We start from the raw sequence: 14,076 nt of genomic DNA on the forward strand, positions 1-14,076 counted from the left end.
GAAGGAGAGTGAGAAAAAACAAACTTTCCCTTTTCACTTTCATTCGCTGCTTCCAGATCTTCCTTGGGAACGATGAATCTTTTTTAAAGTTTAAATTCCAGGATATCTTGAATTTTGCTTCTTATCTGGGTCAGCCAAAACTTTCACTTCTTAGCTTCCTCCTGCACATTCTTTTCCGGATGAGTGCTTCTTTGAGGCGGCCATTTCTGACTGCCGCTCTACCGCCTTCAGAAAAGGGAGTTAAGCCAGCTGAGGAGGGGAGGTGCGGCTCCCCTCAAAACCCTACCAGGTCTCCCCTGTCTTTGGCCACCTCTATAGGGTGGCTTTAGCCCCAAAGCTGGCTGGCTCGTGGCACTCCAGCGGCGAGCGCAAGCAGAAACTGCGCATGATCGCAGAGTCCTGCTGCCGCCGAAGCCCAGCAAACCAGAAGTCCCTAAAACTAAAATCTTATGGTATCTCTGGGCACCTGCATAACTGGATAGAAGCATTCCTGTCAAACAGACAACAAATGGTCAAAATTGGAAGCGTCCTATCAAATTCTGTACCTGTCAACAGAGGTATCCCCAAGGCAGTGTTCTAGGACCAACTCTCTTCATACTCTACATAAATGTCCTCTGTGATCATATCAAGAGCAACTGTGTTCTCTTCGCTGACGATGTAAAGCTATTCAATACCACAGACAATACTGCTACCCTTCATTCTGTATCAGAATGGTCAAACAAATGGCAACTTCAAATCTCAACAAATCAATGCTTTGTCCTACATCTTGGCCAAAAAAAATCAGAAAATAAAATACAGGCTGAATAGTCAAGACCTTGTTGATGATCCAAACTCTGTCAAGGAACTTGGAGTACTCATCTCAAATGACCTAAGTGCTTGAGCCCATTGTAACTATATAGCCAAAAAGACATTAAGAGTTGTTAACCTAATCCTATGTAGCTTTTTCTCTGGTAATATCATACTACTACTAAGAGCATACAAAACATTTGCTAGACTAATGCTTGAATATAGCTCATCAGTCTGGACCCCACATTATGTATCTGACATTAGCACAGTTGAGAAAGTCCAGAAATATTTCACAAGAAGAGTTCTCCACTCCTCTACTCATTGTAGAATATCTTATGCCACCAGACTTGAAAACCTTGAATTACGCCATCTTCGGTCCAATCTAAGTATGGTATATAAAATCATACATTGCAGTGACTTACCTGTCAATGAATACTTCAGTTTCAACCATAACAACACAAGAGCAAACAATAGATACAAAGTCAAGGTTAACCGCACCAAACTTGATTGCAGGAAATACGACTTCAGCAACAGAGTGGTCAATGTCTGGAATACTCTACCTGACTCTGTGGGTTTTTTTCCCCAAACCCCAAAAACTTTAACCTTAGCTGTCTACTATTGACCTCACCCCTTTCCTAAGAGGTCTATGGGGGGGGAATAAGCGCACCGTTGTGCCTACCACCCCTGTCCTCTTGTTTCTTTTGTTTCTTTATTTAAAACTGAAACATATAATTCAACAATAATGAAAGACTTTACCTTTCTTTTCACAAACTTGTCCCAATAGTTATTAGGAAAAGACCTGTGATTTGAAAGAAATTGTATTTAAATATGAGTTATCATTCACATCAATAAACAATGTTTTTCTGAACTCCAAATTTACAGGGATCTTTCTTGAAGGTTCCAAGTTTTCCTCACCAATAAAGAGACTTATGGAAGTTACAATTTCTCTCTGGAAAATAATGCTCAATGGAACAGTCAAATAATAATTTAACAAATACAACTAATTCAATGCAAGTTCAGTTTTTTGTCCCTGAAATTAAAGTTCAATATTAAACTGATACTAGTTATTTCCTTTATATTTTTTTAATATTTTATTTCTTAAAATACAATTGCAACTAAATGTCTCTTTTCTCAATCATTTTCCAGTTATAAGGGGTGATTGATTTATTGCATTACTATCAAAGGCATCATTTTTTTCTAATAAACTTATGAATTACTTTCAAATCTGAAATCTGATACCACATGAAGTCCTCATTTTTTTTATAATTCTGGATAAATATTTTCTGTAATGATGGCCATAATGAAATCTTGCATTGCCCAGCATTCAGTATTACAGGAAGCTTAATTTGCTATCTGCTTCGATGCAAAATTGTTCTGGTAAACATTTGCCTGGTAAATGTTAAATATTATATTAAGCCATTAAAAATGTGTAAAAGTAGACAATTTATTTTTAATTTATATCAACTGCACATGTATTTATTCATAAATCAGCTCTATTATATCCAGATCAACGGGAAGATATAAAAAGTTTAGCAAGGATCTTTTAAGTATAAATAAATATTTAAGATTATACAAATTTCAGGGCATCTAATAAAACATACATTTGTTAATTATATGTGTGCATTCTCAGAATCTAAAGATAATGCATTACAGGACTAATTTTGCAATTTTCTGAGACAAGACTTGAACAAAATAATTGAAAGTTGTGAGAAATCCAGAAAATAACTATAGTTGTTTATAAAATATTTTAAGGGATGAAATATAAAGACAATTTATTATTGCCATTCATTACCATTTTTTAATCTACATAAAATCTATCTAGTGTGAATATTTCCTGCCACAATTACACTAAGTGCATACTTAAATGCATTCATGTAATAAGTATATTTCTTAGTCCTCATTATTTCCAAAATAAAATTTCATACTGAAATATACCTAGGAGAGCTATAATTGCCTCCACTTTTGCAATCTGTGTGTCCCAGACGTATTCAATCGCTACTTATTCTTGATAAAAATGAAGTATATAAACCATGGAGACTCAAAAAGATAAAGACTCACTGTGTATTGATGACTAGTCTGTCCCATTGTCCCTTAATATCATCCTCTGAAGGCTGTTCTGTAATATATAGCCCATCAAATTCCAATTTCCTCGCAACTTCTTTTTCTCGCTTAAATATTACCAATGGAACCTGGAAATAGGACAAAAAGTTGTTTAATTCACTTGGAGCAATACTTGGATGCTGAGAAAAATGCAAAGAACTGATAAACTTACTTCTCTAAAGTAAATGTCATTGCCCCTGCCCTTTGGAACATCCCCTCAGAGGTAAGGTAGGCCCTGATTCTTTCATGACATTGCTTGAAGCCCACAGAGAAACAATTAGCCACCGGGTTACTTAGCATCTTGCAAGCCCTTCTTCTGCCTTTCTAACTTTGAGTTTTAATTACTCTACTCTTATTTTAATTGCCTCTTAATATAATATTTATATACAGCTTTTATGTTTTACTTGCATTTTACCTAGTTGCTTTAGGAGGGAGATAAGTGTTTTCCGTATTTGATATATCAATCAATCAATAAAATAGTATGTACAAGGACTTTCTCCCAAAAAGATGATACAATCCAGTGAAGAGAGATGGCAAGGGTGAGGAAAATGAAGAATTTTAACTGATTCTTCTTTCCTACTGCAATCTCCTATTTCATTTTCCTCACTACTTTAAAATGTCCTTTCCAGAAACTGTTTTAGATGCTATAATGGACTACAGCAGGAAGGGACAATTAGCAGTAACATTACTTCTTGCCATTAACAGGTGTACAACAGTGCACAAAATTAACCATGTATTTCTCTAATATATTTTCCAACAAAAAGAATTACGGAATTCAGAATACGAAGTTTTGATTTGTTTGTATTCATATTGTTGACTTATAACCTTTAGTGCTACTTCTTCTGACAACAACCCAATAAAATGAAATACACCACATACACATTATGAGTTATCAGAGGGAAACAAACATAAAAATAAGTCCAAGGGAATTAATAGTCCATTAAGCAGATGTGACATTCTTATTCTCTTACTTTCAGACAGTAATACCCAATGATGCAGAAAAAGGAAATGACAGTGTGTAAAATTGCTAAAATGCGGAGTGTAGGTTCCATGTAGCCACTGCTTTCTTCAAGGACATAGTGTACTGTGATGATTCTATGAGAAGGACTTTCTAGGCTGTTTAGCTTCATTTTCTCAGCAGTATTAACTACTTGTATTTCCTTTTCTTCTGTCACTGAAGAAGTAGATACCTGTTGAAGAACAATTTGAGAGAAATATCATATTTCTAAAAGCTACACACAAAAGGGCTAACGGGTGGAAAGAGGACTATTCCAGAGGTAGATCATTGACATTTAATAGCAGGAAGCCTTGAGCTGAGATTCTACCAGATCTCATCCCCTCAATTTCTTTCTCGCTGGCATTTCTTATTTTCTTTAGTTATATGCTATTGATTTCTTATTTTCTTTAGTCATATGCTATTCATATTTTAGAGATAATCCTAAACTTACAATCACTTGTTTAGTGACCATTCGAAGTTACAACGGTACTGAATAAAGTGGTTTATGGCTGTATATCAAACTTACGACCACTGAAGCTTTCCCGTGGTCATAGGATCAAAATTCAGATGCTTGGCAACTGGCATGTATTTATGGTGGTTCCAGTGACCTGGGGTCATGAGATTATCTTTTGTGACCTTCTGACAAGCAAAGTCAATGGGGAGCCAGATTCACTTTACAACTGTAGTGATTCACTTAACAACTGAGGCAAGAAATGTCACAAAATGGGGAAAAACTCAGTTAACAACTGCCTTGTTTAGCAACAGAAATTTTGGACTCAAATTCTGCCTGTAAATCAAGGACTACCTGTATTTTCAAATTCTATCTTTGAACAATATTCACAGCTTTACAAAGCTTAAGTGTTTTTAATAGTGTTTTAGCCTCCATCAGCATCCTCCCCAATCATTACATATGTTTACCATTGCCTCATAAAATTATGGTATAGATTGCACTGGTTTAAAACATTGTTGAATTATGAGCTTGGAATACAGAGAAATGACACAGATTAAATTCAATCACCTTTAATGAACATTTATGCAGTAAATACATATACTAAAAGTAGCCTACATAAGCAAGCCCTAAGTTCAGGATGTTATGTCAGAATTTTACACTACAACTTAGCCTAAGAGAGTAAAATAACTGATTTGAGTAAAGACTTTGAGTTAAAAATCAATTAATTTTAATAAGTTAATTTCACACCTAATTGATAAAGTTTAAAGTATGAAGGATTTACCTTGTAAAACAAAAGGATGAAATTAATGGCAAATGCAACAAATAAAGCCAGCATCCTCATATTGTAAAAATTCCGAGCAAAATAATTCTGAAAAAAGAAATAATTTTGAATCAGTTTAGAGTAATAGTTAAAGTACTGAATTAGAAATCAGGACTCTTAGACACAAAAGCTGGCTGGGTGATTTTGGGCTAATCTCTCTATTCAGCCAAGCCCACCTCACAGTGAAGTTATTACAAAGAAAATAGGAAATAACATTATGAATTGTATACTACAAAGACAGGACATAAATCTAACAAATAAATATGCTTAATAGTTAGTTACACTTAATATATTTATCTTCTCTCCATAACTTGAACACTGCTTTTCTAAATAATTACATAAAAAGTTTTCCACTTCTAATTATTCACATAATTTATGACAATTAAAATTACTTATTCAAATTATGTGTATGTTTAAGGATTGTATCTGAACAATCTGTATATTAAACAGTGCCAAACTAATAAGAAAGTAGAAACAAATAATATTTCATATAGATATTTGGTAATCTGCAATACCCAGAAACGGTTATACATTCCCTTCCCAAAGACTTTTTTTGTGAAAATAAATAATCTCTAGTTTTGGAATATAGACATAAAAATGAATTAAGCTGCAAATGTCACCATTTAAACAAATATGTATACAAAATGATGTACTATAAGGAATTTTTGTCTATTTTAATTTTTAAACCCTTACAAGGACTTTCTGTTGATATGCAATAATTTTTTTCCAGAAGGCAGATTCTTGCAATTCTAGTTCACCATGCCTATGTTTGTGACACTGCCTTGGTTTCTGCTTTCCCTTATCTTCTTTTGTTTTCTCTTCTTTTTCTCCATCTTCTCCCCTGCAGACACATATTTTTCAAAACTATAATATCAGTCACATTTCTCAATTAAAATTTAATATTTCAAGTTTTATATTTTTATATATATATATATATATATATATATATATATATATATATATATATATATATATATATATATATATATATATATATATTCAAAAGAGCATGTTAGGAATATAAGTCACCTAACAGTTATTTGGGTTGGAAATATATAAACTAGGATAGACATTTTAATACTATATCTTTAAGAGAATGCTAAAACTGTAATTGGGTGTGGTTCTGCAAATGGCCATAAGATGGAGCCAGAAACCTGGGTTGTTTTGTCTCAGTGAGTTGTTGCTCCTAATGACTGTTACTGATCATTGATGTAACTCTGTTACTGAACTGTTTTTTGATACTGGACTTTGATATTTGGATTATCCCTAAACTGAACACTGACTGCCTCACCTGTGAATTACTTTGGACTGCTTATCTTGGACTGTGCTTAAACGTTTATTGGAAGTAAAAACCTACATTTACTGTACAATGTATCTGTGTGCTGTGTGTGTATTATTCTTCACTTCTCTCACTATGTCTCCCTGTATGCGCTCATTCTCCTAACGGGGAATTACCTCAACACTGGTTATGGGCCCAGGCCATACCAGGCTCAGATAACTGACAGTTAGTGTGAATATACAGTACTCTATACAGACAGCTGTTTACTGTTTAATTGTGGGTTACTATCCTGGTAAAGATGGCACAAGACACTTCAACAAGTCTATCACTGATAACCCGGTTGGATGGAACAAAGTATGTTTCCTGGTCTATGAAGTACAGTCTACTTCTGTGTAGAGAAGGGTTATGGAATGTAGTTCAGAATCCACCAGATGTAAATGCTTGGGATCCAAATAATGAGGACGATGCCACGAAGCTTGCTGAGTTTAAACGGAACAATGAACGAGCTCTTTGTATAATTGGACTAACACTGAGTGACCAGCAGCAAATCCATATTCGTGGAGAAGAGTCTGCTGCTAGGTGTTGGGAGAATTTGAAGAGGATTTATGTTCGTGACAGTGTAGGTGCACACATACATCTTACACATAAACCGTTTAGAGCACGTCTTCTGAAAGGTGGAGATATGTTAGCTCATTTGAACTTCATGAAAAGAACTTTTCAAGAGCTACATGAAAAGGAACTGGTATTTTCAGAGCTGCATCAAGTTTACATCATTCTTTCCTCATTGGATGAAAGTTATGATGATTACATATCTTCACTGGAAGTCCTGCCCAGAGATAAACTGACATTGACTGACATAACCAGAAGGTTGTTAGAAGAAGCAAGAAGACGGCTGGATAGGGACCAATTGAGGAAGGAACAACCACAAGAAGAGGATTTGTGTTCAACTGCCAATACTGTTAGGAAATGTTTTTCTTGTGGGACTAGGGGACATATAGCTAGATTCTGTAAGAAAGGAAAAAGACAGAATACTGGTAATCACTGGAAGGCCAAGAAGAATGTTAGTTTAGCTATGTCTAGCAATTCAACTATAAACCATGATTTGTGGGTGGTTGATAGTGGAGCATCGCAATGCATTACTAAAGATAGAAAGAGTTTGTAAAGATGTCCACGAGTAAGCAACATGTATCATTGGCAAATGGATGGAAGATGAAAGCTTCTGGTGAAGGTACTACATATTGTTCTTGTGTAAATGAGCTTTTAACAATGTTATATGTACCTAAACTGAAATTTGTTATCAGTAAGGGCTTTAGTTAACCTTGGTTAAGTAGTAACCTTTAGGGGAGATAACTGTATAATAGAGAAAGAGGGTAAAAGTGTTACTGCTACTTTAGAGAATGATTTATATGTGATATATGATGACCAGATGAAGATGGCTAACTCAGTTTATAACAATGTCAAGCCACATGATGAATGTATACATTTACTGCATAGACGTCTGGGGCATATTAATTTCAAAATGTTGAAACAAACTGTTGAATTGTCAGAGGGAGTAGTAACCTTTAGGGGAGATAACTGTATAATAGAGAAAGAGGGTAAAAGTGTTACTGCTACTTTAGAGAATGATTTATATGTGATACATGATGACCAGATGAAGATGGCTAACTCAGTTTATAACAATGTCAAGCCACATGATGAATGTATACATTTACTGCATAGACGTCTGGGGCATATTAATTTCAAAATGTTGAAACAAACTGTTGAATTGTCAGAGGGAGTAAAATTGAAACCCTGTAGCAAGTATTTAAACTGTAATGGTTGTAGTCAGGAGAAAAGTAAGATTACTCCTGCAAACAGACTTAATGGGTTTAAGACCAAAGAAACTTTAGAGGTTGTGTTTGCTAACATAAATGATCCTAAGAAACCTAGTTTGGGAAATGCCTGCTATATTTTAAATATTACAGACCATTACTCATGATACGGTTTCTGCTATCTCATGAAAAACAAAACAGAAACATTCCAACATTTCTTTAATTGGCTAAGGTTTGCAGAGAGAAAAGTGAGGAGTAAAGTAATTACTTTAGTTACTGAAAGATTCCAAACAATGCTGAAATTGGCTGGTGTCCAACATAAATGTTCTGCACCTTACAGACCACAACATAACTCATTTGTAGAATGAAGAGGGCAAACATTACAAGCCATGGCTCTCACTATGTTATCTGATTCAGGTTTGCCTGAAACACTGTAGGGTGAGGCCATAATGTGTAGCAACCATATGTCAAACAACGTAGTTAATACAACAACTGGAGAATTACCATTCACTTGTTGGCATGGCAGAAAACCAAATTTAAGTTATCTACACACATTTGGAGCTCCAGAATGGGTGCATATTCCCTCACAAGTAAGACTGAAGGGGCAATATAGAGCTAAGAAGCTATTTTTTGTAGGTTACAAGGCCAACCATAGATCGTTTGGATTTTGGGTTCAAGGCACAGCTTATGTTTATTGTAGTGCTAGTGCAAAATTTCTTGAGTACGTTGGGTGGAATAAACTGGAACAGGAATCCAGCAATGATGTTATTATTGAGTAGTCCCTAAAGATAAAATAAGTAAACCACAAATAGCCATTAAAGAGGAAGAACAGGCACAGGAGGAAGTAGGAGAACAGGAGCAGGTGGCACAAGTGAGTCCACCAGTAAGCCCTGTATTACCAAGATGTTCAAGATGAGTAACATGATCACCTGATAGATATCAGGCTAGTGTTGTATGCCAAGTGAATACACAGTTCCAAGTAACTATAGTGAACTAAAACTGTATCCTGCTAAGGATCAGGCTGCTTGGCAGAAAGCAATGGATAAGGAACTGGAATCATTAAAAAAACTGGAGGTATATTAAAATGTTTAGTTACCACCTGGTAAACATGCCATAGGGTGTGTAAATGGATTTATAAACTTAAGACTAGTATAGATGGGACTGTTACCCATAAAGCCAGGTTAGTAGCACAAGGGTTCAATCAGACAGCAAATGACTACGATGAGGTGTTTGAGCCTAGTCTGAAGGCTACTACATTAAGGGCAGCATTAGTGTGGGCAGCTAAGGAGAAATATATTGTAAAACATTTGGATGTAGAGATGACATATCTGCATGCACCGTTGCAACACACTATATATTTAAAGAAACCTTTAGGTATAGAAAATGATAATACAACTGATTGCTGGAGATTGAAAAAGAGTCTTTATGGCTTGAAGCAATCAGGATATGAGTGGAACCAATGTATAGTTAAAGAATTAACTAAGATAGGTTTTGTAGCTGGCATGGCTGATCCATGTTTGTTTAAAAGAGAAAGCAATGGTGTAATTGTTGCTATTATTTACTGATGACATAGCATTAATCACCAAAACTGAACAAGAAGCTACTGAAATAATATCACTGTTAGAGAAGAAATTTAAGATAAAGCAGTTAGGAGAAATCAAACAATATCTTGGTTTAAAGACAGCTAAAACTAGGGGAGGATACAAAATCTCACAGGCAGATAAAATTAACCAATTACTAAAAAGTTTTAAAATGGAACTTTGTAAGCCGGCTAAAACATCAATGAGCCAGCAGTTTAGCCATAGTGATGTTCAAAGTCCTATTTTTGATAAGAACATGTATCAGTCCTTGATTGGTAGTTTATCTTATCTCAGTAATTGGTCAAGGCCAGATATAGCATACAGTGTTAATCAATTAGCGAGATTTTTACACTGAGCCGACTGAAAAGCACTGGCAAGCTGCTAAACATGTGTTAAGATATCTGAAACAGACAATGCATTATGCATTGTATTTGGAGCCTAAAGATGAACTGAATTTAACTGCATATGCTGATGCAAGTTTTGCTACAGACATGAATACATGAAAATCTACATTGGGTACTGTAGTGTTATTGGGAAAGGTGTTAACTGAATGGAGGTCTATTAGATAGAAACATCTAAGTTTGTCAACAATGGAGGCTGAATTCTTGTATTTATCTTTATTATGTACAGATTTAGTTTGTTATAAGCAATTATTGATTGACATGGGAATTGATGTAACATATTCTATTGTTTTTTACGAAGACAACCAATCAGCAATACAGATGGCTTCAAATATTGCTGTTAAAACAAGAATGAAACACACAGATTTAAGATATTTAAATGTGAGAATACTGTATGTCAGAAAACAATATAGCAGATCATTTTACAAAGGCCCAAGGCTCTATAAATCATAAAGTGTGCTGCGAGGATTATGGACGTAGAAAGTAAGGTTGTATATATTGTCCTACCCAAAGGGGAGAATGTTAGGAATGTAAGTCACCTAACAGGTATTTGGGTTGGAAATATATAAACTAGGATAGACATTTTAATACTATATCTTTAAGTGAATGCTAAAACTGTAATTGGGTGTGGTTCCGCAAATGGCCAAAAAATGAAGCCAGAAACCTGGGTTGTTTTGTCTCAGTGAGTTTCTGTTCTGGTGTTTTCTGGAGAGTGTTGTCGTTGCTCCTAATGACTGTTACTGATCATTGATGTAACTCTGTTACTGAACTGTTTTTTGATACTGGACTTTGATATTTGGATTATCACTAAACTGAACACTGACTGCCTTACCGTGAATGACTTTGGACTGCTTATCTTGGACCGTGCTTAAACGTTTATTGGAAGTAAAAACCTACATTTACTGTAGTGTATCTGTGTGCTGTGTGTGTATTATTCAACATTACTCTCACTACGTCTCCCTGTATGTGCTCATTCTCCTAATGGGGAATTACCTCAACACAGTATATTGTCCAGACACTTCATTTTACTGAAAAAACAACATATACTAGTAATATTATACATAATTATAGCAATAATTATAGTTGTATTAGCTTATTTGTAATCATATTAATTATACCAGCATGCTTATAGTAATAGATAATATTCATCTTTACATACACATAACAATAATCTTTCTTCTTCTAACTTCTACCCCTTATATCTAACCACTGGTAAAACTTATCCTACGTTGAATAATATTCTGTATCTCCTTTATCTTTTATTTTTAATGTCAATCTATCCAAAATTTAATATCTCAATGAGGAAAGAATCAACTGCACCATGGAAAGGACAGGTCTTTTTTTTTTAAGGGCATGGGTATGGTAACAGTTGAACAAAGACTATGGAAAATGAACGATATACAAAGAACTTAGAAAATCTAACAACAATAACCATTTTATAATAAAATTAAAATGGAAAAAATTTTGTGCTGAAAATTAAAAATAGATTAGAAAACAAGAGTGGTGTAATTCTAGGTTACAAACTTCTACATGGTGTTCTGCCTGATTCCTCAAGTACAATAAACATAAAGTAAATATATACAAACAAATTGTTAATTTATACTGCAATACAAAATTTAGAATGAATTCTCATGAACGTCCTTGGATGTTTTTTCCCCCAATAAGGTCACAATCTTGATGAAACTATTAATTCCAAAAGGAATGGGACATACTCTGCTTTTTCATGTTCAAATTTAGTATCTTCCCTTTCATCTTTTCCATCTTCATTCATCTTCTGGTCCTTGAATAAATAAAAATAAACAAAAAGGAAAACAATGGTCCATTTTCAACTTATATGGCATAAAACAACAAAAGGGTATTGTTACTACAAAATCTTTAAAAATACACATACATTCTCTGTCTGATGTATAAAAACAAGGTAACACGTTTTCACTTGTAAATGATTCTTTCATTTTGAAATTGAACCTAATTTTTAAACCCCTACAATCTTGGGGAAAAAAATTACTTAAAATTACCTAAAGATTGTAACTGATCTTAAAACAAGAAAAACTTTGTTATTTTAAATAGGGTTGACAAACATGAAATTCTTATTTGCAAGCTTTAAAAAAAGAAAAAACAGAGTTAAACAAGGCAGATAAATAAAAACAGTATTTGTACCTGTACTTTTTCTTGCACATCAGGTAAAGGGAGTAAAGAAGGACTGCTCAACAAGTCACTCAAGCCTGCATTTGGATTATGTGGAATTAGTTTATATTGTCCTCCTTCTCGTTTTAAATCTAAGCCAAAAATATCTGAGAGGAGGTCACTATCTTCTGATAGAGCTTTGAGATCAGTCAGGTCTTCTGCAGGCAAAGCAGCTTCAATTGGCTTCCTTTCTACTTCTTCTCCATCACCACGGACTTCATCCTGAGTAGGGTCAGGCATGTTAGCTAAAAGTTCGGCTACTTTGATTTTCTTGGCTCCTTCAACCAGGCTCCCTCCAAGCAGCAAGCTGTACATGATTTGAAAGAAGCCTCTGAAGACGCTCGATAAAAAATGCATGAAACCCATTAAAATGGTCCAGTAGGAAGAAAACAGAGCCATGACCATGTCCTTCATGGTCATTTTTTTCATCTTCTTCATTTGCTTCTTTATACTTTTCATGCTTAACATTTTCATCAGAGTCATTATGTTATGCCTGAGGGCTATTAATGCTGATGTGATGGTCACTAGAGAGAAGAATCCTATTCGGGGGTCTTGCTCCTCCAGCTTCTCGTTTTCATTTTCTTCTTTATTCATAGACCGCTCATTCAGATCTGATTCTGAGATCTGAGCAGCCAACTGCATTTCAAAGATGGTATCTTCACAAAAATTAACAAAAAGTTCCATTTTTTCCTTTTCCCCTCCTTCGTTTACTACATCAAAAATAAACTGCCTCTTTGACTCTTTAACCTGAGGTTTCTCCCACTGCGTCCGACTTGATTCACTGATCTCAAAGTAAACTCGTTCAATGCGCTTTGCGCTGCCCATTATTTCTATGCGTCCTAAAAAGGGCTGAAAGTAGTTTAGAACACTATCTGCCAATTCAAGGAAAGTTTGCAGTCGCGTATCATGGGGCATGTGCTCTGACAAGTTGGTCAGCAAAACAGCAACGTTGAAGCCAATGTCCTTAGCTGGCTCATGAAACCGTTTCACAAATTCCTCATAGTCCAAAGTTTCATTCTCATCTGTTTCAGCACAGGAGAGCAGAAACTCAGTTTCTGATTGAGTATAATGTTTGTGGCTCTCCATCGCTTTATGGAAATCTCTCTTGGAAATAATACCTTTACCATCCGGATCATATTCTTTGAATGCGTCAGAGAAAGTTAAATCCTTCAGTTTTAGAAATATATCAAAAAACTTTAGAATCATTTCTACATTGTTGAACGATTCCACCAGCATGTCAACCATCTGCTTGCCGATTGTTCCATTCACAACATTACCTGAACATGGGAAAGTGCATCAATAATTTTACTGACTGACTGAGTTACTTTAAATTGTCAAAGTAATACAAAGAAATATTATAAACATTGAAACTATACTACAAATCTGAGGACAACAATACTGTATTTATACATAATATTTAGTCAATATTTAGAACTGACCAAAAACTACAGCCTGTATTTTTATTTCAAGCTTAAAAGACAAAGTATTTTATAATTGCATTATATTTCAATTACTTATGCTCTAATTTCCCTGCTCTAAATTACACAATGCACATCACGGTTGAGGGGCTATCAGGAGCTGTTGGTGAGTGGAAGTGGTCACAGCTAGTGGTCAGTAGAACCCAAATGCTGAGAATCAATTAGAGACCCATCTCTCTGTACAACCTT

The 14,076-nt window shown here is 34.9% G+C and overlaps 1 protein-coding gene across 1 annotated transcript in view; it reads right to left on the bottom strand.

Moving 5' to 3' along the window:
- The window catches only part of RYR2 (ryanodine receptor 2), a 288,713-nt gene that overhangs the window by 20,054 nt on the left and 254,583 nt on the right, over positions 1-14,076 (bottom strand). The window contains exons 90-96 of the mRNA XM_087937122.1: positions 12,383-13,686; positions 11,938-12,005; positions 5,848-5,995; positions 5,116-5,202; positions 3,858-4,076; positions 2,845-2,975; positions 1,543-1,585 (exon numbers count right to left, since the gene is read on the bottom strand). Of these exons, the coding sequence (XP_087793248.1) occupies positions 1,543-1,585; positions 2,845-2,975; positions 3,858-4,076; positions 5,116-5,202; positions 5,848-5,995; positions 11,938-12,005; positions 12,383-13,686 (2,000 nt within the window). The remainder of the gene's footprint in view (positions 1-1,542; positions 1,586-2,844; positions 2,976-3,857; positions 4,077-5,115; positions 5,203-5,847; positions 5,996-11,937; positions 12,006-12,382; positions 13,687-14,076) is intronic.

Source organism: Pseudonaja textilis, chromosome 1, assembly GCF_049901715.1.
Source record: "Pseudonaja textilis isolate UNSWEBS1 chromosome 1, rPseTex1.2, whole genome shotgun sequence".
In the NCBI taxonomy this organism is placed as follows: domain Eukaryota; kingdom Metazoa; phylum Chordata; class Lepidosauria; order Squamata; family Elapidae; genus Pseudonaja; species Pseudonaja textilis.